The 24,061-nt window shown below is 40.6% G+C and overlaps 1 protein-coding gene across 1 annotated transcript; it reads left to right on the top strand.

Annotated features, from left to right (window-relative positions):
- Positions 1-4: 4 nt before the first annotated feature.
- On the top strand, positions 5-1,231 carry KCNA5 (potassium voltage-gated channel, shaker-related subfamily, member 5; the record flags this gene model as incomplete). Its single annotated transcript, XM_009867834.1, has 1 exon — positions 5-1,231. A coding segment is annotated over one exon (1,227 nt), but the record flags the coding sequence as incomplete, so codon positions are not given.
- Between the last annotated feature and the right edge of the window lie 22,830 nt (positions 1,232-24,061).

Below are 24,061 nucleotides of genomic sequence, written 5' to 3'. Positions count from 1 at the left end.
CGACGTCTTCGCCGACGAGATTCGCTTCTACCAGCTGGGTGAGGAGGCCATGGAGCGCTTCCGCGAGGATGAGGGCTTCATCAAAGAGGAGGAGAAGCCCCTGCCCCGCAATGAGTTCCAGCGCCAGGTCTGGCTCATCTTTGAGTATCCTGAGAGTTCCAGCTCGGCCCGGGCCATCGCCATTGTTTCCGTGCTGGTCATCCTCATCTCCATCATCACCTTCTGCCTGGAGACCCTGCCAGAATTCAGGGACGAGAGGGAGATGCCTGTGCCCCTGCCCCCACAAAGCGTAGGTTTGAATGGCACGATTGGGGACTCCTCACCCATGCAGCCACCCAGTAGCCTCGCTGACCCGTTCTTCATCATCGAGACCACCTGTGTGATCTGGTTCACCTTTGAGCTCCTTGTCCGCTTTTTCGCCTGCCCCAGCAAGCCTGAGTTCTCCCGCAACATCATGAACATCATTGACATTGTGGCCATCATCCCCTACTTCATCACCCTGGGCACTGAGCTGGCCCATGAGCAGCAGCAGCCTGGGGCTGGCAGTAGCAATGGAGGTGGGGGCCAGCAGCAAGCCATGTCCCTGGCCATCCTCAGAGTCATTCGTCTAGTTAGAGTCTTCAGGATCTTCAAGCTCTCCAGGCACTCCAAGGGTCTGCAGATCTTGGGACAGACTTTGAAAGCCAGCATGCGGGAGCTTGGCCTCCTCATCTTCTTCCTCTTCATTGGGGTCATCCTCTTCTCCAGTGCTGTCTACTTTGCTGAGGCCGATGACCCCGAGTCTCATTTCTCCAGCATCCCTGATGCTTTCTGGTGGGCAGTGGTAACCATGACCACTGTAGGCTATGGAGACATGCGACCTGTCACTGTTGGGGGCAAGATTGTGGGTTCCTTGTGTGCCATCGCGGGTGTGCTCACCATCGCCCTGCCTGTCCCTGTCATCGTATCCAACTTCAACTACTTCTACCACCGAGAGACTGATCATGAAGAGCAAGCTGTCCTCAAAGATGAACACAGTAGTGCTCAGAGCAGTACAGCGGGGGGAGATGCGAAGAGAAGATCCAGTAGAAACTCTCTGAACAAATCTGTTGTGCACTTGGAAAACAGTGAGGGGTTCAACAATGATTCTAGCTCCTTAGAGAAAACGAATATCAAAGCAAAAAGTAATGTAGACCTCAGAAAATCCCTCTATGCTCTCTGTCTGGACACCAATAGGGAAACAGACCTGTAAGGAGAGGAGAGAATTAGAGTTCAGAGATATAGAAGGATTTGCTGGTGTCAGAAACTTGCTACTATAATTATTATTTTGGTACCAATTATTTTTTTAATTCAGGCTATATTTTGTAAATTGATCATTGGCCTGAGCAGTCCTCCAGGAATACATGTTTTAATGTTCTTTTTCCATGACACAAAGGGTCACCTATTTTTAAAATAGACTAAGAATAAGCTACGCTCCATGATGCAGGAGCTGGTGAACTACAACAGTGCAAAATCTAATTTGTAGAAACATTTTAGCAAATGTTGTTGGTTTTAAATGGGTCATTTGTAACCAATTCAGTTGTTCCAAGTTTAGTATTAAAGAGTTGGGGAAATGTGTGTGTGGAGAATGAATGGGTTTGGGGGGAGTGAGGTTGAGGTTTTTTGTACTGTAGTTTCAAACTGAAATTATTCCAATATATTTTATATCTGTATGACTGTATTTATGGTTGAAAGGGGGTTTCTTATTCCTGTGAAATATGACATCGTTAAAGCACTAGAAACATTAGCAGATCAGCACTTTCAGAGTTTTCCACTTGTGATCAGTACAGATCTGGTTATCTAGTATGTGAAGTGAATTTGGTGCTTTTAACCCTATAGCAGAAAAGTTTCATTGTCATTGATATGTTAGTTTCTTGTGAGCCTTAAATTATTAAATATTGTAGATATACTTCTTTATAAAGAATTTTATTAATTACCTTAACTGTTTCAGAAATTCTAAGTAATTGAGTCCTGTGCTTACTGTCCCCACTCAAAAAAAATGTATGTGTAGCTTTTTTTCCTAGTTTTACAGTTTTATACCTTTGTTATATTTTTGAGACTGAAAGAAAAAAGTATTATTCACTGTTACTGTTTTCTATCCAAGTGCACAACAGATTAAAAACATGAGGGAGTCGGTAGATATAACAAGAAAGTAGAATACAAGTGCAGTATCTGCAAAACTGTTTTCATTGTACACTCCATATTACTTTGGCATGTGTATCGGTCACCTTTTATGTATCCATACCATTTGTGTACACAGTTCACTGTTTTTAAGTATCATAGACTGGCAACGGATGGCACTTAAAGAGTCTAACATGGCATGCCGTGCTACTTAAATAACCATTGCGTGGCTTATATCTTGGACTCAGACAGAAAGCATCACCTTTCATCAAAACACATCTTTGTTTTCTTTTATTTCCAAACAAAACCTTTTCAGTGCTCTGGATTTTACAGTTAAGATGTCATTGAAAGATGAATGACACGTTACCTTCATCATGGTAACACAGCACTGTGCAGCTCACTAGTGAAGACTGACACAAAGTTGCTTCTTTCACTCCAAGAGCTGTGTTATCATTTTTCTTGCAAAGGACATCTCTGTTCCTTCCTTAAAAGTTTGGGTTTTTTGCTGAAGGATGTTTCACGCCTTTACCACATACAGTGGCACAGCAAGACTAGCAGAAAGAGAAGTCTTGATTGTCAACGCTCAAGGTTTGTTTCTAACAAATTTTCTAATACAACTAAGTCAATACTAAATCGAGATTATATTTTATGCAAGTACTTCAGATACATGTACTGTGGTAAATCAGCTTTGCAAAACAGTGCTTTGACGTTCTCTCGTCCAGACACAATTTCTTCTTACCCATCCCTTGCTATGCCGTTGAAGGATAATGGCCAAATGCATCAAGATTTTGCTTCCTGTTCAGTAAACCAAGCATGGTAAGTGCCAAGCAAGTAGTATTTTACATGTTTGGTATAAAAAACTGTCACACAGAGCCAGCCCAAAACGCAGGAGTGAGGGGGAAGGAGATCGATAATAGACAACAGGATCTTTCACATTAATTTTAGATGTTGGTTTCTTAGTTGGTTTGCTTGTTTATTTAGGTGGGGTATGATGCTGTAATTTGCTGTGAAACTGTCTGCAACAAAACTGACAGACAAAGTGCCCAGTCCAGCTGCACTCCAGACTTGGGCAGATCTGTTTGCTTTAGTGGGAGTTTTGGTGTCAATGTGAAGCGCAGAGTTAGCCATTTGATCTAAAATGAAACAAAGTAGTATAATTGCCTCTCACACATGCTGAGATCTAGATCATTGATGGATTTACAGTGAAGCTTTTTGCTCAGGCAAGTAGTATGATTTACTTTTAGTGATTAAAACCACCTGACTCTCCTGAATAAGTACCTAACAATTCAGTGAGTCCTTCAGGATCAAATTTTGGTTGTGTGTAACTGTGAGTAAAATTTGTGTGAGAGCAAAATACCCTGATTGCTGCACAGGGTTCTGGGCAAGCTTGTCACATCATCCCCTAACCTTCAGTTTGTGATTTTCCATAATAAAACAGGACTTTCCAATAAAAAGGAAAGCAATTATTCTGAAAATATGGTTGAAAGTATTTATTTGATTTGGCTTTCTAAGTAGTCATCAAGAACAGTTCAGGCAAACTCGGCTTTGACACCTTCTTTGCAAGGATGCGTAATTTCTATTATTGGCTTATAAGGCAGTAAAGGTTATGCTTTCTAATGAGGGAAGTTCCTGCCAGGCACTGAGTAATACAACCAGAAACATGGTCAGATCACAATTCAGCAAAGCTCTTTTAGCATGGGTTCAGGTTTAAGCACATAGAAAGTGTAGTTCAGCAAGTACTTTAGATGCACTGATCTTTGAGATGGTTAAAGATGAACTGCATACCCTGCAAAAACCTTAGAGACATCAGTTCCTATTGGACTTTGGTGCAAATATTTAGGTACAGTTGGTGAGTATGAAAACAAGTGATGCTGCAGGACGGACACCGCAATCAAAACATCAAATTCTTACTGCAGAAAGTATACCTGTTCCTGCAGCCACTGCTCGTCTGAGCGGGATTGTCTGCATGGAGAACTGCAGCTTTGGCCTGGGTGAGAGAGTAATTTCACTTTTCTGCAGTGATAAACCTGCTTCTGCTGTAACTGATTTTGGCGTCAAGTTGCTTCATTGAGTTCAGTAGGCAGGATGTCTCTGTGCCTGGGATACAAATAGTGCAGAAGCCTTGTAAAATGCCAATGCAAATTTTTGCCTCAGAAGAATATGAGAGAAAGAGATAACCAAATCACTGTGAGAAAGCTCCTGTAAATGTGAAATAGGAAGGGAGTTTAGGCTATGTATGCCAATTCTAGGCTCATTACAAGAACAAAATCTGTCCAAACCATTATTGATTTTATGTTAGCTGACCTGGAATGAAAAGCAAGCTGAATAAAACCTCTTTGGAATATCAAAAGCCATAAAAAAGCTTAATTAATAGAAAATCATTGCAAATATAACAAAAATCCTCAAACAAAACAACACTTTTGTAAATGCTTTTGACTAGGAGCTACATCACAGAAGATTTCTCACCCCACACATGTCTGTGTGTCATAGTTATTAGTGACTTGTCTTTTTGTGCAGGACAGTGTGCGCTGAAATGCATTACCCTTCCATTCTTCCATTTGGAGGATGCTGAAGTGAATATTCTTTTGGGTCACCAGTAATGTTAAGTTTGATTTGCTTAGCCTGGCCCCAAGGGGAGTCTACACTCCCATTTTATTTTTCCATCATTCTAAAAAATGATAAAACAGTAACTATAAGTTATATAACACCATTCATCTCCTAGCACTTTATGAACAATAGTACAACGAGCTTCTATATACAAACATGGTAAAGGAAGAGCTGTGGAAGGGAAGACCAAGCCTTTCAAAGGGGGAGAGGGCTTGGAGAGACAAAAAAATGTGTGGGTTTGGCTGGATTGGGACATCTGAAATGTGAGATTGCAGGGAGGGAGGGAAGGAAGGAGAGAGATTCACCCTGTGGTCTACTTTCTGGTCCCTTGCATGGCTCTTAGTGCCTCTGCAGGCAAGGGCTCTGTGCCAGCATCTGTGCACTGTGACCCATCTGGTGGGGTCACTGAACACAGAGAGGGAGTTAATGCTGCTCTGAGCAGCATGAACAAATCCCTCTTCTGTGTGCTCTTTTTATTTGGACTCTATAAGGAGAAAAAGGCATTTTTGCTGGCTGTTCCCCAGCCTCTTGTGCTGCAAACACTGCTGTTCTGGTGGTGGTGGTGATGAGGGCTGTTGATTCACAGCACACTGAGCACTGCTCTGGAGTAGCTTCCCTTCTTCATGCACTGCTGTTCACTTCTCATTAGATAACAAAGCAAATATCAGTGCACTTTCAGTCTCACAGAAGATAGATATGTATGCAAAAAGCCTTACTTTTCTGCAATGTGTTGGCAAACCTGGTTCTGAGGTAAAACAGGGAGAGTGCTTAGCAGCACACAGCGATGCCACTTAGCCATAGTGAGGAATGTAGCTACCTACTGGAGATGTGTTCAGGTCATTTGGCAAGATGTCATGATCAGCAGTGAAATTCGACAAGGGCCTGAGGGCAGATTGCTGCCACACTTAGGGAATAATGAAAGGAGAGGTTTAAACACCTAATCAAGACTTTGGCCTTGCTACTTAGCCAGTGATGAGATGTTGTATGTTGTATGGAAGTCAGTGTTTTGGAGGGACCTCTCTAATAATGAGACTGATTCTCTTCAAGATGGAAGGGCAGCAAGGAAAGTGTGAGATAAAGCTTTAATGGCATCTGCCTGCCTTTGGTGCAGCTTTACCCTGACATTGTGCAACCTGCGGCTTAATAAACCTCCTGCCATAGACTAACTTAGTTACAAGTGTTTAAAAAATGAGATAGAAAAGGTCTTTATAGTAACATAGTGTATAAATAATGAAAATCATTGTTCCAAAATAATTCTGTCAAGGCTTATGTTATATTCAGCATTGTGAAATATTTTTAGAATGTGCTATTTAATATAGTTGTAGCTTATGTAAGAGTTGGTTTTTGGTTTTGCTTTTGTTTTCAATTTCATTTTCTTGCTATATCTATTAACTGCTCCCCAGTTCTGCATGTCAGCTTGTTAAATTTCTGTTGTTCTTGCCTTAATTGGGACCTAAAGATGCTGATACGCAGTGAATTTGGATCGTACTGTCTGACGTCAGTGTGTCAACTCACGGTAGGAATAAACACAGAGATTCTTCAGTAACTACTTGTGTGTCCATTGGCCGGAACATCCCTCATATTTGTATGGTGAAACATTGTGAGAGATGTGGGTATCATTGTATCATTAACATCATATGAAATAACAAGCTTTATGTTAACCGGGATAGGAAAAAAAGTAAAGCTTATAAAGATATGAAGAAATAATTGGAATTAGAAGTTGCAAAGATAAGTATCAACTTGGTTAAAGAAAAGGAATAGCATTCATATACAATTAGTATATATATTGCATTCTCTTTTCCATGCCTTTAAGGTGGCTTGTCTCCCTGGAAGCCGGGTTTTTTTTCTTTTCTCACTGGTAGAGAAAAGTTAATTTCTCTCTTCGTAAGTACTGCAGGTAACCGTGTTTCTATAGTTAGCATAGCTTGGTTGAAATCACCTGGGGATTGAACCCAGTAACTACAGCTCCAGATTGTCACCAGAGGATCAGCACTGCCTAACTTTGTTTTGTTCTCCACTGTTGTAAATGCATGGGACTTGATTCTATGCTTATACCAGCTGCCCTCTGTAAGGTAATCGCTTATTTTTGCTAGCATGGTGAATCAGACTCATCAAAGAGTTTGCCATTCTGCACTCTAAAATCCCACTTGAAGGCACAATGAACAGGTAGTCTGACTTAAGATTAGCTTTACATCTCCAGCTCTGGGTCTTTCTGTAAGAACTTTGTACTGGAGATAAAGACCTCAATTTTGTTCTCTTTGATGCTGGATGAATCCAAACCAGAGCTGTTAAAATCCAGTGACTCTGACTGTGATCTTGTTTCCCTTGTTCTGAAAGGGATGCAACAAACATACTTTGTTTTCAATGAATTTATCCTTATTTGACTTGGTGTGACATGAAAACGAGGTTACTCTTTCCAATGGAACGTTACTTTGAATTTTCAGTGAATTCCTGATTTCCAGAAATGGCTTGATCTAATAGTAAGATTAATAACCCTCCTAGCTGTCAACAAAGTGTTTCCGTTAGAGCATGGGCTTCACACAACACAGTCTGTATGATTACTGCAGAATTAATAATTTACCCAAAGTAATCTGCAAATTCTCTTCTATATTAGTAGTTCATTCATGTTCACTGTCATCAGTGAACATATTTCCAAAGAAATCAGTGCAGGTTGTAACACTTGGAAAAAGATAGAAAGAAAGATGTGTCTCATTTCTGTGTTTCAACTACAGTGTGCCATGGAGACTATCATTTGTGATCTTGTGGGAAAGGGCTTTAAAGCCTTTTTAAAAAAATATTCTGTGTTGTTTTCTCCTCTGTAGTTTATGTCACCCATTGCAGTCTTTCTCACAAGTGACAACTTAGATGCACAGCTCCCTGGTCTTCACTGATACGATCTCAGAAAGGTGCATATGCAAGATGAAGAGCTGCTTCTGAAAATAGGGGTAATAGGAGGTTTTGCCTTCTCTTCCAACTCCAGTTATTTCATTCTTGGAATAACCTTGCTCTTACCCTTGGGATTGATACGTCGCTGCTCACTTCCCCTCTTCCCTTTTATCACACGGTATATTTGATAGTGACAGCAGTCGTTACTGCAAAGCAGTAAGTGGCAGAGCCATCCTGCTGCTGTGCATAGTAGATGTGATTAGTGCCGGGCATTCTACAGCTGTCTCCCTTCAGCTTGGGATGAGTGTGTTGCTAGAGGTGCTTGTTTAAAAATTGACATAGCAAGTTGCTAGAGAAGCCACCCTGAATGGAAAGGCATAGTAATTCCCATCTCAGGATAGTGGTAATTCTGCCCTTCTCCAGTTTTCTGACAAAGCCAGTTTGGAGATAAATGTTGTTGAAATACAGGGCCTCCTCTGTCAGATTGTGACTCTGACTCAGGCCAGGCAGAAGTGGTTTCCATGTGGTTTGTTTCCTGTGGGAAACCTTGCAGGTCTTCTTGTGAGAATATAGTTGCATAATAATTACTCCTATTCAGGGTTGCAGATTGTTTGAAAATACTGCAGAAAAAGGTGTAATTTAAATATACTAGATTGGAAGCATAGCTATCTAAGTCTGAAGTATGTACAGGGAGCAGATGTTGGTGATACTGAAATTCTTTCTTTTGTGTGGTTGCACTTCAGTGGTAGTGTCCTAGGACTTACAAATTCTCGCAGAAAATCTCAAATCCGTACCAGAGCTTTTTTTTGTTCCCTCCAGAGTTAGTAGGTATTCTATGTAGTTAGCAGTAGATTCCATCATACTTAATTCTCTCAAGCAAGTTCAAAAAGTTTCAAACCTCTTCCACCTCCTCTTCCTCTTCCTCCTCCCTGTTTAACTGAAAGTAGAAATTTGCATGGGGGGAGGCAGATGAAAATTATTTGATTTATTTAGACGGTGCAGACTTATAATTTTTTTTCTGTCTTGTTTAAAATGATTTGAAAATCTGAGGAAGAGTAATTGGGGGAAGGCTTTAATACGAATTTGCAGAGCAAATTTTATGAGTTTCTAGTTCAGAAAGCACTACTATTTTCAAGGCAGTGCTGCATAAGAGGCCTATTTAAAGAAACAATGTGGAAATACATGTTCTTATTATTTCATAATTATGCAATTAATGCTTGGAATATTTTAATTAGGAAATATAATCTTTAATGTGCTGAGAAATTCTGGCCATGCAAGAGAATGATGTAAAGAAACAGTTGGTCTGGAGGGTGACAAAGATTGTTCTGGGAAGGAATACCCCCTAGCTAAAGATTATCCACTGTGCTTTGAAGGAGAAAATGTTCCTAACTTTAGTGGCTCTGATGCCAGTGTGTTGAATATTTAGAGATGCCCCAAACCTCCCTGTGGGCAGAAACTCTGTAGCCAAGTCATTTCGATCTGGATTTCTCTGGAGTTGGGAACAGGACCGATTCTTCAGTGGCCCATCTATCTTTGTGACTCAGGAAGCACAGAGGAGCAATTATAGATATGCAGAGCTTGTTGACATATAGTGGTTGCAACAGGTGAACTATTGCAGTAATGTTAAATATTATTATTATTACACAATGGAAAAAAGCTGTTATTAGAAGCTAATCAATTTTCTAGCTTGGTTTGATGTTTTTGCCCTGATAGCAGAATTCATTAAACTGCAGAAGAGAGTTCACAAGCTTGTCCTGGTTGGGTGTTGGAGGAATTTATTTATTTTTTCTTCAGATTTTAGCTGTCTTCTTACCATTCTGAGATGAAACCATCTGAAGCAGGTGCTGGAAGAATACCAGGGAATAAAAGAACGATTTCAGTGATGCATGCTGATAACAGAGCAGAGGTTGAGGAGTGTAGAATTTTGGAGCATGACATAGAAATCTCTCTGGAAGCCTTGAAAACACTGTGCATTTCAAAATGGAATTTACACTGCTTTTTGCTAGTGGAAAATGGGGTGGGTTCTGTTCTTAATAAGGAAGCTGGATATTCGACTAAGGAGGAGATACAAATTCTCATAGACATCCTGACTGCATCTATATTAGAAAATGAAATGTGCCCAGGACCATTCTCTGGCACTGAGGCCAATTGGCCTCAGTGCGACAGCCTGTGCTCGTACTGTTACACTCTCCCTCTAAAACAAGGTGGCCCGGGCTCAGATCCTGGCCTGTGCTAATTCCCAGGCCATGCCTAAGAAGTATTTGGGAGAGAGCTCCCTGATATAGACTTACAAGTGTGACCAGGAGCCTTTAGCCATATGGTTGATAGTGATTAATTGCCTGGGAACATTCCCTCAAACTGTTTAACTGACAAGAACAGATATTGCAGTGTCACATTTAGGGCTGAGAAGTGTGCCCTACACTGATGCTACGTGACATCATATCCTTAGGCAATTACGTGGAGTATCTTAAAAGCTTCAAATATTCTCCCTGTTGGTACTCTCTTACTTTAAATGATAATCAATCTCTATTCATTGAGCACAATTATTTCTGCAGAAATCTGTTCTCATCTATTTCTGCTTCCACCTGAGCTAATGCATGTGCAACTATACTAAAAGTCACTACATGAAACCCCGACTTTTATAAGTGCAAATGGAGGAGCACAAGTGAATCTGGCAGTGAGAGCAGGGTACTGTTTTTTTTGGTTTTTGGCTGACTGCTTTCCCTGTTTGCACAGCCCCAGTGTAGGCTATGCCTTGTGTTTCAGTCACTGCATCTTGCAGTCCATTGAGGTGTTCTCAGAAAAATGTGTTTGCAAGTAAGGACTACTCTGAAAGAATTACCAAGCTTCCCTTACAAAGCATAGGGATTTTGAATGTAATACTGGAAGCAAAACTATTACAAGCATATGTAACTATACTACTGCTCCTAGTGCTGTAGAAACCATGGACTACTTGGCATAGGCAGGAATTGGACCACCACTGGAATTCTTCTCTAACTTCAAGGTGAATCTATACGCCAGCAAGTCCCATGCTGTGCTCCCCACAAACTGCAACATTAGTTAAGTTCAGTCAGACTGAGAAGTAAGAGTGCATGTCTAGAAGCAAGTCTCTCTGAAGGGACCTCTGAAGGACAGATGAACCTATCACTGGGCATTAATTTTTTAAACTTTATATACACAAGCATCCCATATGATCTTCCACTGAACATAGTCCTTCTCCTAAAGACTCACTTTTCTCCTTTCTTTTGCTCCTCTGACTCAGCAGGAGTTGCAGGACAAGAGTTCTGAGTACTGAAGGCCTGTTTGATGATGGCAAATGTCTAGACAACAGAATTTGCTCGATGAGGAATTTCTGCTGTGGAGGTGATTTCCTCTAGCAGATGAATGGGCAGATGGCTTAGTGTGTAGTCATGCCTTAGGTGACTATATCAAGGAGTCTGGAATGTTGAAGTCCATCACCTGGAAAGTCTAATGAAACTTTTTATGTCAGAGCATCAGTCTTTAAGGTCGGTCTCAAAAAGAAGTAAGGTTAAAATCTCTGTTTATCGTATCTATGTATTTTCAATACCTTGAGACAGGATACATATTTAAAATGGACATGTGAAAAACCTGGATTTGCAAGAAAGCAAAAGTATAATTTAAGAGCCAAACGTATTGGAGATGAGCAAAATCATAACTGGAGCCAGTAACGAGAAAGGACCTTTCCATTAGTTTCCCCTGAAGAGAGAAGTTGTAAAGTCATTATTGCAGCATTCGCAGTCAGTGAAATATATACTTAAAATATTTCAGGACCATGTCCTACTCTCTGTTCACTCTGAAATTATGGGTTATTCCTACTGAAATCAACTTCTGTTCCATTCCAGGAATCCTGTTCAGATAGACTCAAGGAGTGCAGCCATATCCTTTGTTTTACTTGAGTCTTGCAGGACAAATTAAACAGAGATCTTTCTCACAGTGATATCAAGCTGATGGCATGTGCTGTGGGGAGAAGAGAGTGTGGAAATAATATTGCTTACTGCCTGAAATCAGCTTGCAAAATGGCAGCATAACATGTCTTGTTTGTCTATGCTAGTTTTTCAGGCAAAGCAGGTGATGCTGGGAAGGTGTGTGAAGGGTCCAAATTTGGAAGAGAAAATAATCAGAAACTGATGACTGGAACAAAATGCTCAAGCCAAAATGTTTCCTCCCTAGGGAAGCTCTCCCACAGTCAGATATAGTGTTGTTTAGCTGTCTGGTTTTAATTCCAGGACTGCAAAGAAAGCATGGCTCTGAAGGCCCTGCCTGGGTTTTTTTTTTGGTCTGCTGTTGGGTAACAAACCCAAACACACAGGAATCAGGCCCGAATAAGAATCTCACATACCATCCACTTCCCAAGCCTGGAACTTTTCTCTTGTCATTTTTTTTACTATTCTCTTGTAATTTTTTTTAATTGAATTGTCATGGGTATAAGATCACAGTGTAAAATTTCTTCCTGTTATTTGCATAGAGCTCAGAGGCAGGAGCCAATGTAACATACTTTGAATTTGTTTTCCTTTTTAGAAGGGGCTTGCATTTTAGATTTATTTTTTTTTTAAGGCTAATGTACATCTGATGTCAGGCTTCCCAGATGAGAATGGTTAGACTGGCGTTGACATTTTTAGAAATATGTGCGAATGGAAAAATATCCTGGGAGTGCTGCCAACGTCTGATTCTGTAAAGTTTTAGTCTCTGTTGAATAGGAAACATGAGCCAGGTACCTTTACTGAAAGGAAGCCTTACTCATGAAGCATCTCTACTCAGGTGTGTGCTGTGCATGCATTCTCAGTTTAAGGAAAGAGCAGAATGAGTTCCAGCAGGCTGTGACTCATTCAGGTGACATTCAATTCCCCTTTCTGACCACATGATAAACAGCCAATCAGCCTCTTTCCCAAAGGGAGGAACAACTACAGCAAGAGATCCTGGCAAAGAATGGATTTTCCAAGGTTTAACTGCGAGGATAACAAAGTGGTTCATACCAATCTCCTGCCTGATCTGTGGCTGTTCCTTCCAGTTTGGTGCTGACGTTACTCAGACAAAACAGCCAAGATCTGCAGTGAATCAAGTCTGCAGCTTTCCATTTCACAGTGAGATGGTAAAATTTGGAGGATGAGTGCAGCTGATTAATAGTGCTATGAATGTCAATAATTTTTATAGGCTTTGCAGTATGCTCATTTTAACTGTCTCATCAGAGCAAACGTCTCATTAACAGATACTAGACTTTCACGCAGTGCCGGTTAAACGCTGCTCTCCCTTGGAGAAAAGCAGACCTCCCTAAGTGAACAGGGGGTTGTACAGGGGTTAAACCCATGCAGGACATACTCTAAGGGTGCAGTATCAGTGTTTGCTGAGAACAGATTGGCCGTGTCTATATCCAGGGCTACAGCCAGCTCCTGCTGAGTTGCTGGCTCTGTTGCATTTGGATCTCAGTAGGAGCCTGGAGCCAGGAGCTGGTGCTTCTCACTGAGGCAAAACAGTGCTCAGTGAATGGCAGGGCCTTGCAGCTCCAGCTGAGCTTAGTGCTGAGCCCAGTCTGCTGACTGGCAGTGTCTTGCCTCTGTGAGAAGCAGAATCTGCTGAGTTTCCCCATGGGTCAGTTCTCAACAAGAGCAGCATCTCTCCTTGTGCTTTGGTGTGCATATTACATGGAGATGTCCCTCTGCTCTCCCCTGATGAATGACAGGAGGCTTGTCTGCAGCATGGTCTTGCACGTTCTTTCACAGAGTCAGAAGTCTTTCTCGTCATCATCTCTCCTACGCTCACATATTGACAAGGCTGAGTGGATGTGGCTGTGCCTGGTGCTGGACATAAGAGCCTGTGTGCTATGGAGTGCATATTCTGGCCTTGGCAGGGCTCCCTGAGCCAGCTTATGTGGTGGATGGCTCCCCACAAAGGGACACCATGGCTTAGTGGTGGCCTTAGGAGAAACTTTAGATACATCTATTCGCACACGTCATTTGTTTGTGGGATTGCTCTATAAGCACTGTGTGGAACACCACAGAAATAGATTGTATCAGCTTTACAGAAAACTATGCTGAACTGAATGGGATTCACTCTGATTCATTCTGGAGAGGGTTTGGTGGCTTCCAAGGGGAACAAATTTTTTTGAGTTACTCTTTTGTTCATCACAAACTTTTGAGCTTGTTGGCAATTTTTAACTAAATTTGGCAAAGGGACACCAGCCTTTAAAAAATATTTTTTTTTTATGACTATTTTAATGACCATGCAGTCACACTTTTGCCCATGTTTTACAGTCATAAACTAAAATTAAACTGTAAGACCTAGCTAAAATAGTCAATTTACTGCTCTTTAGTAGGATAGCTGTTAGTACGTTTCTTGGTGTTATCTGCAAACATATTTGTTGCCCTAATCACTAGACTTTACCTTTCTGCTCTGCTTGCGTTCTGTTTTCTTTACCTTCCTGAACCGTGTTCATCACTGATTCTGTGGATGAGAATCTTCCAATGATGCCATAAGAAATGCAGCTAATATATTGCCCTTGTGTATTGGTTCTCTCAGCCTCTCGTCGTGAGAGCTGTGAGCACTGAAGCAGATGGGTTTTTTAAGAAGAAAATACAGATGTATAGGTATTAGCAATATGTGAGTTCTGAGAGGAAAGTACATCTTCGAGATTGTTCTTTATCCTCCAAACTTTGGTCCTATCCCAAAGGAAAAGTTGTTTCCTGGTCACTTATGAAACGTGTCAACGTAGAGCTGTTAGCTTATATTTTTAATACCTTGAGCCAAAGTTCTGTTTCCTCAAAGTTCAATTCTAGGGCCAGTTCTGTTCAATATATTTATCAATGATCTGCATTCAGGAATTGAATTCACCATTAGCAAGTTGTCTGATGATACCAGATTGGAAGGTGCTGTTGACTCTCTTATGAGACAAGAGGCCTTGCAGAGGGGTTCTAGATAGATTGGAGCATTGGGCTATGGTTAATAGGATGGAATTTAACAAGTCAAAATGCTGGATTCTGCACCTGGGATGGAGTAATGCTGGACACAAGTATAAATTGGGAGAAGAATGGCTGGCGAGGAGCCCTGCAGAAAGGGATCAGGGGGTGCTGGTTGGCAGCAGGCTCAATGTGCCAGCAGTGTGCCCTGGCAGCCAAGAAAGCAAACCCCACCCTGGGGTGCATCAAACCCAGTATGAGCAGCCGATCCAAAGAGGTGATTATCCCTCTGTATTTAGCATTAGTGCGGTCTCACTTTGGGCACTGTGTGCAGTTCTGTGGCCCACAATTTAAGAAGGATGTGAAGGTCCTTGAATGCATCCAGAGGAGGGCAACAAAGTTGGTGAAAGGGCTGGAAGGCATGTCCTGTGAGGAGCAGCCAAAGATCTGGATCTGTCTAGTTGGGAGGGAAGGAGACTGAGGGGTGACCTTGTTGTTCTTTTACAGCTTCCAGAGGAGGAGAAGTGGAAAGAGAGGTGCTGATCTCTTCTTCCTGGGATCCAGTGCCAGGACATGTGAGAGTGGTTCAAAGCTGCCTCAGGGGAGATTTAGACAAGACTTTAGGAAAAATTTCTTCACTGAGAGGGTGGTCAGACATTGGAACTGACTTCCTAGAGAGCTGGGCAATGCCCCAAGCCTGTCATTGTTTAAGAAAGAGGCATTTGGACAATGCCCTTAACAACATGCTTTAACTATTGGTTAGCCCTGAAGTGTTCAGGCAGTTGGTCTAGATGATCCTTGTAGGTCCTTTCCAACTGAAAATATTCTATTTTCTATTTTTATTCTATTTTCTAAAGTTATGGATCGCCCTGGAGGTAGGGCAGTTAAACTTCATTGATTCACATACAGAGAGATCTGTGTGGGGATTAGAAGGCCTTTGATCTGCTGCCATTGTTAAGAAAGACTGCAGCATTTTGTCATCAGTGTAGTGACGGATTTCTTGTGAAATTTGTTCAAAAGCACTGGGAGATGCTGACCAGATGGACACTAGCAATATTTCTAACTTTACGCCATGCAAAAAATACAGAATCTCTAACACGCCCAAGGTAAAGAGAAGATCCCCACGTGTAAAATCTGATTTTTAGATTAATCTTATGATACTGTGAAGTCTGACTTGTGATTGCTGAATACACAGTCTACCTTATTCTGTGAAAAAGCAGCCTTATTTTGAATGGTAAGAAATGCTGTAGAAGGGCTGCAGAAGAGGGACAGAGGCCCAAATATCCTGGCTTGTAGCTGGTGAGATTTTTCAGGTTCTGGAAAAAGCCTTGGGCATGATTTGGTTTCCCTTTATATTCTTTTACCACTGCAAAATAAATGTAACAGTCCGCTGCAAAACAAATAGAACATAATCTGCCAATTTCTCTTGACCATTTTGAAATATTCTCCTAGAATAGCCAAAGAATAGCATGCAGGCAGTTTGTGAAATCATTTTGCATGAAGAGATTTCAAAAAGCTTCCCCAAAAGCTACCTACAAGTTATTAACTCACATTTGGGGACCATCTGCCTAGTGGCTTTTCAAAATAATGCTATAAGCACACAGGCTAAAAGCAAGAAATATCTTACAAAAGAACATTTTCCAGAAAAAAATAGAAAAGGCAAATTCCTTTACCTTTTGTTATACCCTTAGGTAATAAATCATAAGGTATTTGGGAACAGAAGTGTATCTGGGGCATTGCCACAACATATGTGAGTTCTGAGAATCATCTTGCAGTTTCTATTGCAAAATTTTGACCTATTTTGGTGCAGCTACATTTGTTTTGGGAAAATGCAGTGTACGTAGCAGAGGCATTCCTATGGCTCTTCAGACTTTACAGTCAGAAATTTACAGCAATTTTCCTGCTGTAGAGATAGACCAGGCATTGGAGATACATTTTTTATAAAGCTGTAAGGCTTCATCTATGTGGGAACACTTGGGAAGCATAATCTGAATTTTAAAGAAGATAGATCTGAAGTACAGTGACTTGGAATGGAGCATACTCCTCCATGAATAATCACATTTGAAATAAAGGTAGGCCTGACTCATGTGTAACTTAGTCCACTTCAGAATACTAAACCAAATTTAATCTTCGTTATTTCATAAGAGAACGACTGCAGGCACTAATCCGAATAAACATGGATTCTCCGTAAGTAGACAATCCTCATTTTTAAAAGTCATCTGAGAAGTCAGGAAACACACTGAAAATCACTGGAAGACAAACATGCCATGTCTATAATTTGATGTGCACAAAGCACAATTCAACAAGGTGCTGAGCAATATATTTTAGGTGCTAGATTCCTTTTGTCATTTGTGGGTGTTGAAGGCAATTGGTATCATGAAGTACAGATGACATTGAGGATAACCTGTTATGCTCAGTATGCAGATATATCATAGCTCTTACCAAATTTCATGGCTATTGAATGAAGAGTAACTTAATCCTATAAGATATGGAAAAAACTTTACCATTCTTAGCTGTGAAGCATGCTGATGACTGAAACTTGGGCCAGAGAGTTGCCTGCTCCACCTTTATTTATTCAAATTGTGTTTGGACTCTGAAGGCCCGTTCCTCTACTGTAGAATTGAATGGAGATTTTGCAACTGGCTTCAGCAGATGGAGGATCAAATAGTACTGCTGCTGCTGCTTTCAGTAAACTTTGCCACTGCTTGTTGGATGGAATAGCAGTTGGTCTAAGCCTAGTGAAAAAAATCACAGAGAACACACTTTGAAAAAGGATGGGGATGAGATAATTATTATTCACTGTCAGCTCTGAACCTAAATAATGATTTAGTCTGTTTCTGGGCTTTCTAGAAAGGCTTCACATGGCATTATATAAGACTGGGTGCCACTGTCAGTAGCTAATGGTTAACCTGAACAAAAATAGAGCTGCAGAAGGAATTTAAGACAAATGGGACTTTTTGATTTTCCTGTAGAAAACTTATCTGAGGGGTTACATGTAATGAACTGATGTTTAAAGACCTAGTGTAGCATCACAGAATGCCATGCTAGTACTAACTATTTGAAAAGATAGCTGGAATAGCAATCTATTCCATGTTTTTATTGTTTGTGGTTCATAACACTGGATAATCTGGATATTCCCTTAAATGTCCTGTATATTTGAAATCCAGTTAAGTTTTTGGCCTGTATGATTATTGTGTCATTAAGTTCCATAGCTTAATTACATTTTGTGTAAAGAAGTAATTCTTTTTCCTGTTTTTAGATTTCCTGCCTTATATATTAGTCACTATCCTCAATTTTTTGTAGCTTTGTTGTGTTTGGTTTTTTTTTTTCCAGTGAACAAAAAGCCTCAGTCTGTCTAGTTTACCAGGTTCTAAGTAGCATCCATTTTGTCCAGAATCTTCTTATTTGCATTCTTTATAAAGCAAATAATCCACTCTTTCTAGCAAGTTTCAGTATGGCAATTTATCAAGGCCCTGAATCATCAGCGCATTTCCTATAAGCCTTGTCATATGTTTGGGGCTCCAGCATCTAAAGCTGCACACAGGACCCAAAAGGGGCTGATCCACTGATTAATGTAAAGATGACATAACATTTTCAGTTTCATTCTCTTTTCCACTTGCGCTCTCAGCATCTTTGTAACTTTGACTGCGTCTTGCATAGTAATCACAAGCCTTCACTTTGCAGGTAACAAGGTATGTGTCTACACTGGTGGTCTTTCTCTGTTAAGTGAAGTACAGCACTGATCCAAAGCGGTGGCAGCCAGGTCTTTTCAATGGTCACTGTGACAAGTGTCAGGCTCATTCAGATTTAAATGCTAATGCTGAACATTTCCACTAATTTCTTTTTAAACAGCTTGTATAGACGTAGCCACAGGTGCTCAAGCTCTTTTTTGGAAGGTATACAAACATTTCAATCTCTGTAATACATGTGAAGATTTTTTTCTTCACAAATTGTGTGGTTGCAAGTTTCACTGGCCATTTTGGTGTCTATTCACCTAGCTCTTTCCTCTTTCTTTGAGGGATCTCCAAATTCCTTTTTTTCCCAACTACAGTGAAATGATTACTGGGGACCCTTGTCTGGTCTTCTCCCATGATTAGGTTAGATGTGTCACTGACTGTGGACATTCAGCCTTATTTGAAGCAAATGCAGACTTCACAGGAACAAATTACTAGCGCATTCACTGGAAGACTGCCCTTAAATATGAACTTGAAGGTTATGACCTGCTGGGATCTAAGTGTGTTGATGTAGTTATTTGTGTAGATTTTAGGAGGCCAATCTAGGCTGCTGAGTGCTTTAAGAGGACTGAGAGTGAATGATTAAGGGCTCCACTGGGCATTAGCTGTGTCCATTAGCCACATTAGCACAATAATCTTATTTCTGAGATGTTCAAGTGTTGCAGTGAAAGTAAAACTGCGTGTCTTGGCTGTGGGTATGTGAGAATCTCCTGAAACGTGCTTTCGTCTTTTGCTCTTCAATTTGTGAATGGCCTGGTTCTTTGTACAACAACCAAAGCCGTTAGCGAGACTGCCTTATCAAGCTGTCCTGCTAGTTTTGACAGCCTCTGTGAGGCTCAGATTGACACCACCTCCTACGGGTTTTAGCAACACCTGTTGAAGTTTCATGCTGTCAGACTCAACATTGCCTTGCCAGCCTGAATTTGCCTTTGCAGATAGGCAGCTGGTAGCTGCACCTGACCTAATACTATGTTAAGGGAGCTGGTATTGTTTTAGCAAATCCTGTGTTTTTCTTATGTGAATGTGCTCCTGATCTCCTATCCCAATTCACAGGGAAAAAAAATCTACCCTCATAGAGTTTGTGTAGCAGCAGGAACAGAGGAAAAGTGATGCCTAAGCATGATTGCTCTCATATTGCTGAAAATATCAAGGCCAATCTAATTAAACTGCATGCATGGAAGAGAAAGAGCTAATCTAACCCTTTCCGTGACAGTCAAAGCGCGCGGTTTAGGTAATTGCCAGCGTCTGTCTTAAAATCAACAATCCCAGTCCTGATGCAGTTGAAGACACTTGGCGCTGTGCCACTGACTTCACGGGGGTCAGAACTGAACTCAGTGTTCTATTTTAGACAGAGCACAGTTCTAGGAGAGGATACCGATCTCTGTCAATAACTTAAAACTGAATCCAGTTGCTATGGCATCAGGTGATTTCTTAGAAAAGTTTATTAGACTTTTAAATACAAATACCGGGTTTTACACGTATATTTGCTGAATTAGTCTTTTGATAAAACCCCGTAATAAGCGGCTCTGCTCTCCAACTGGTGCTGATCTTACTTAAAATACAGTGAGATTGGCAACTAATTCATTCATGGACAGAATAAGTATAAAAGTTGAATAAATCAGTTAATACCATAAAGTCCAATACTTACTTGTATTTTTTGCAAAAACAAACTATGAACTTTTCCTTTTAGGACAGAAACTCTTTGTAAGATGGAGAATGGTTTCACACGCTTCTGGTGCCGAAACATCAAGTAGTGATGTTTGGATTTTTTCAGATTCCTTTCCTGTTAATTCTTGTTCCAAATATAGTACTCTACTTGTCTTGAAACTGGTTACACTTTAAAGATTATGGGGGGTTTTTTTACGCTTTAATCTTGCATTAATAAGTGCCCTCCAGTGATGAACTAAGCAAGTAACTAATATCTTTGTTTTTTTCAGTGTCAGTTAACATTTATATCCAATGGTGGGTCTCCATTTGCCATGAAGATGCAGTTGCAGGGGATGCAGTTTACAAATATCAGGCAATTTGATCTATGTGATCAAATCATGCTAGTTTTATTTTTTTCCTAGAATCTCTACGAAAAATCTTGTTTAAAATAAATATGGGAAATCCACTAGCAAATAAGGATGAAACTTCCCAGGCATAGGATTAAAATGGGATAAGTTCAGAACAGAAAAATGTATGCAAGGCTTTATGGTTTAACAGTGACAAAAGACATTTTTTTAGATAAGGGCATAAATATCCAAACTAGAAGGCTGTATTGACACACGCCAACCGTCATAGAATCAGAGCTTCACTGATGTTCTCACTGAATGATCAAGAAGCAGAGGAGGGTTGGTCTTGATATCTCAGGCTATCAGAAATGAATGAAACTTCCTGAAAGTTTGAAGTAGTGAGAAAAATTGTGAGCTGCTCTATTTGACTAAAATCCTTTATGACCCACAATAGAGTTCACTGCATACTATATTCCTTACCTATTAATTTCTGTTTTCCTTTCTCCATAAGCTCCAACCATATGATTTTTCATGTGAGATGAAAGGCCAACAGCACACCTCATCAGCATGAGTCAACATTAGACACTCTAGTTTCCTTAGACGCTCTAGGTTTCTTATCACAATGCTGTCAACTTGAGGTTTTAAATGAAGAAGGTCTCTTCTAAGGATGTAACATCCTCCAAAGAAAATGGTTCACTGAGAAAGTGCCTTGGTTTGCTCTATTCTGTATACCAGTTGACTGCATTTAAGCATGATGGTTTGTGCCCCTGCATTGTCCTTTCCTTGTGTTTGGAGGGGACAAGTAGGAGGAAGTGCAGAGAACCCATTCCAACTTCACCTGAATGGAGAGCTCCTCTTCACAAGTGGCTTTCCAGCTGTTCTTTCTGAACAATTGCTTTCTTGGCCTCTTGTGCCTCTCAGATGATAAGATAAAGTTGAAAAGTAAGATATTGTGAGTCCCACTTGATTTGTACAGTCAGCTTAGAACACCTGCAGACAAAAGAATGCAGCTAGGGACAAACATTACTCCAAAGAAATGCTGATATGAGTTTGACAAGCAAAAACTTGTTGTTTAAGTCAGTATTATCAAGAAGCCTGTCTACTGAACAGAAAGCTCACAGCTGCTCACAGCAGGACACTACTGCTTTAACAAGATTTTCTCTGGCTGCTCCAATTCCCTCTAGTTTTCTTTTTCTTTTTCTGTTTTTTTCTTTTTCCTAAAGTAATCATCTTTCAAACTGCAGCATTTTTTGTCCTGAGGTGCTGACTCTAGTGGAAGAGATTCTAGTGGAAGTTTCTACAGCAGTTTGCACAGGCTTCATTTCAGGTCACTAATCGCATCCTCCTCAGGCTCTCCTCAGGCTCTTGCATTGATTGTCCTCCAGCTGAAGGAATTGTCTGAGAGAAATGACGTGACTGGTGTGTTGAGGTCACATTTCTAGATTGAGGATGGACTGAGGGAAGCTTCTGCCCTTTGGATTCAGGGAAGACCTGACATTTGAATGTAGTGTGGATATGCAAGCCTTCAGTCTTCCCTCTCTACCGTACATGCCTGCTGCCATTCAAGCAGCCAGTTACGCTGAATATAGACAAAGAGAGAGAGATGGATGTGACTGGTGACTTGAGCTGGCATCTGTATGATGAGCAGCACAGTGTCTCTCTTGTATTAGGCTATTTCACCAACAAAAGATTCATTGACTATTCTCTAAGTCATCATCAAAAATCCATGAGAAGGAATTGTGCTGAGGTGATGGGATAGGAAGTTTGCCCCAAGGTAGATATAGAGAACAAAACAATCACAGAAATGAAACATGCCTTATGTTTCCAGTGTTACCTGCATAACCAGGTTTGACATAGTGGAAAAGCTGGAGGTCAGGGATCTAAAAGCGTGAGACGAAGGGCTAATTGAGATATTTTGGTACATTTTTCTGTCAAAGCTGGAATAACACAATGGATCCCAAATGATCCTTCTGCTAAATGGATCCCAAATGATCCTTCTGCTAAACTTAGTTCAGAATCAAGCTAACTTCTACCTACTGTGTCAGCAAAAACACAGATTACTTTGGCTAGATAGACACTAGGTCCTTGGAGAGCTCACTGCTGCAGGAACTATGGGAGAGAAATCTTGCTACTGAGTGGAATTCTCATCCCTGAGGATTTTATTCCCCTTTCCTCACATAAAGGTCTTTTTTGGCAAGATGCAGATATTCTGTGAACAACGTTTCTTTGACTCCTTCCAATTGAGTTCATTTTTTAAAGTGATAGAGCAAAAAAGGAGAAAATGTGACCTTCTAGCCTGAGATTTACTAGTTATTTTCTGGTAGGAATATTTTTGAAGGATGATATGGTGTCCAATTGCTGATTCAAATGGTATTGAAGTATTCCTTCTAGCCTAGGGAATATTTTCTTGTTCATATAAAGAGTGAATGCTCTGTGATCTTGGCTTCTAACTGGTTAGAAAATGCCCTTGGGAAGATGAAGATGAAAGTTCAGATACAGGCAGACAAAGGAGGGAACTGGAATTCTTGAGCAAGGGCTCTTGACAATCAGCTAGGAGGTAAGAGAAAATAATTATTCTTCCTCTGATCACCCCAATTTCTGAGATGTGATGGAATTTAGATTCCTAACTAGTGAACACCATGTTACTTCTAGATTTAAACAGAGGCACTTGGGAAACTGAGTCCACTAAGAAGTATGAGTGCAGAATTATACAGCAGCAGATTGAACTAGGATTTTGGTGTTCTACGTGTTGGATCACAGTAGCTAAGCATTCACTTAGTAAGGATTTAAGGAACTAATTCCTTCTGTGACCTGGCCTTCCCATCCCACATTAAGGATCTGTGGTTTGGCCTCCTGAAGCATAGATCCTTGGTGGTCTGTTTAGTGTGGCATGGAACACCATATCCCTGGAGTGATACAGGTAATGAAGAAATGTGTAAGAAACCACTCTTTTACTGTTATTGAATTTCATTAACCTGTCTCATAAGAGTACTTTATCACTTCACAGGATGAGTCTTGTAATTTTTCTAAAGGCTTGTTCAGTGTCAACTTTCTATGTGACTATCTGTGACTTGGAACAGTTCTGCCACCTTATATTCAGTGACGTCACTATAAAAAAAGGGAAGAACTGCAACCCTCACAAATACTGAGGACAGTTTGTTGAAGAGGCTGCAATAGTCAGAGCAGTTATGCAGTAAATCAGTTAGTGATGTTGTCTCTCTTTGTTTTTAAGAGTGATCTGGAGCTCATGCAGTAGTGCTATTCTCCTCATGGCTTTCCACAACGTTGTCTTCCATAACACACCAGTAAGCCACGAGACTGAGACAGAAATTCCAGTGTGTGGAGGGTGTGAGTCATGAGATGATGAGTGAAAGAACCAGCAGGATAAAAATAACAAAGCACAGTATGATGCAGAATATTAATCTCTTACCCTGTGTTATCCTAGCTTGTATTACATATACTACTATGTTATACCATAGACGCTCTACTGCTCTGAACAGATCTCTCTATGCTACTCTGGAAGATTGTGGCTCAGGATGCCAGATTGCAGAACCTTCTAATACTTGTGCCTTTAAGTTGGCTGAAAACTCTTAATCAAGGAGTTCCTGGAGTAGAAAATATATAATCAAAGAGTATCAAGATGTCACTTTTGCAACATTCATTTTTTTTGTTTTATATGAAAAGATCATGTTCTATTAATCCAACATCAATTGAATAAATTTATGTCTTCAAAATTTGAAATTATGTCTATTTTAAGGTCCCTCTCTTTTTCCAGCTTTCTTTTTTCTTC

Source organism: Apaloderma vittatum, unplaced genomic scaffold (genome assembly GCF_000703405.1).
Source record: "Apaloderma vittatum isolate BGI_N311 unplaced genomic scaffold, ASM70340v1 scaffold6734, whole genome shotgun sequence".
Lineage (NCBI taxonomy): Eukaryota > Metazoa > Chordata > Aves > Trogoniformes > Trogonidae > Apaloderma > Apaloderma vittatum.
The sequence above is the reverse complement of the archived record's forward strand: the minus strand, read 5'-3'. Positions and strand labels throughout refer to the sequence as shown.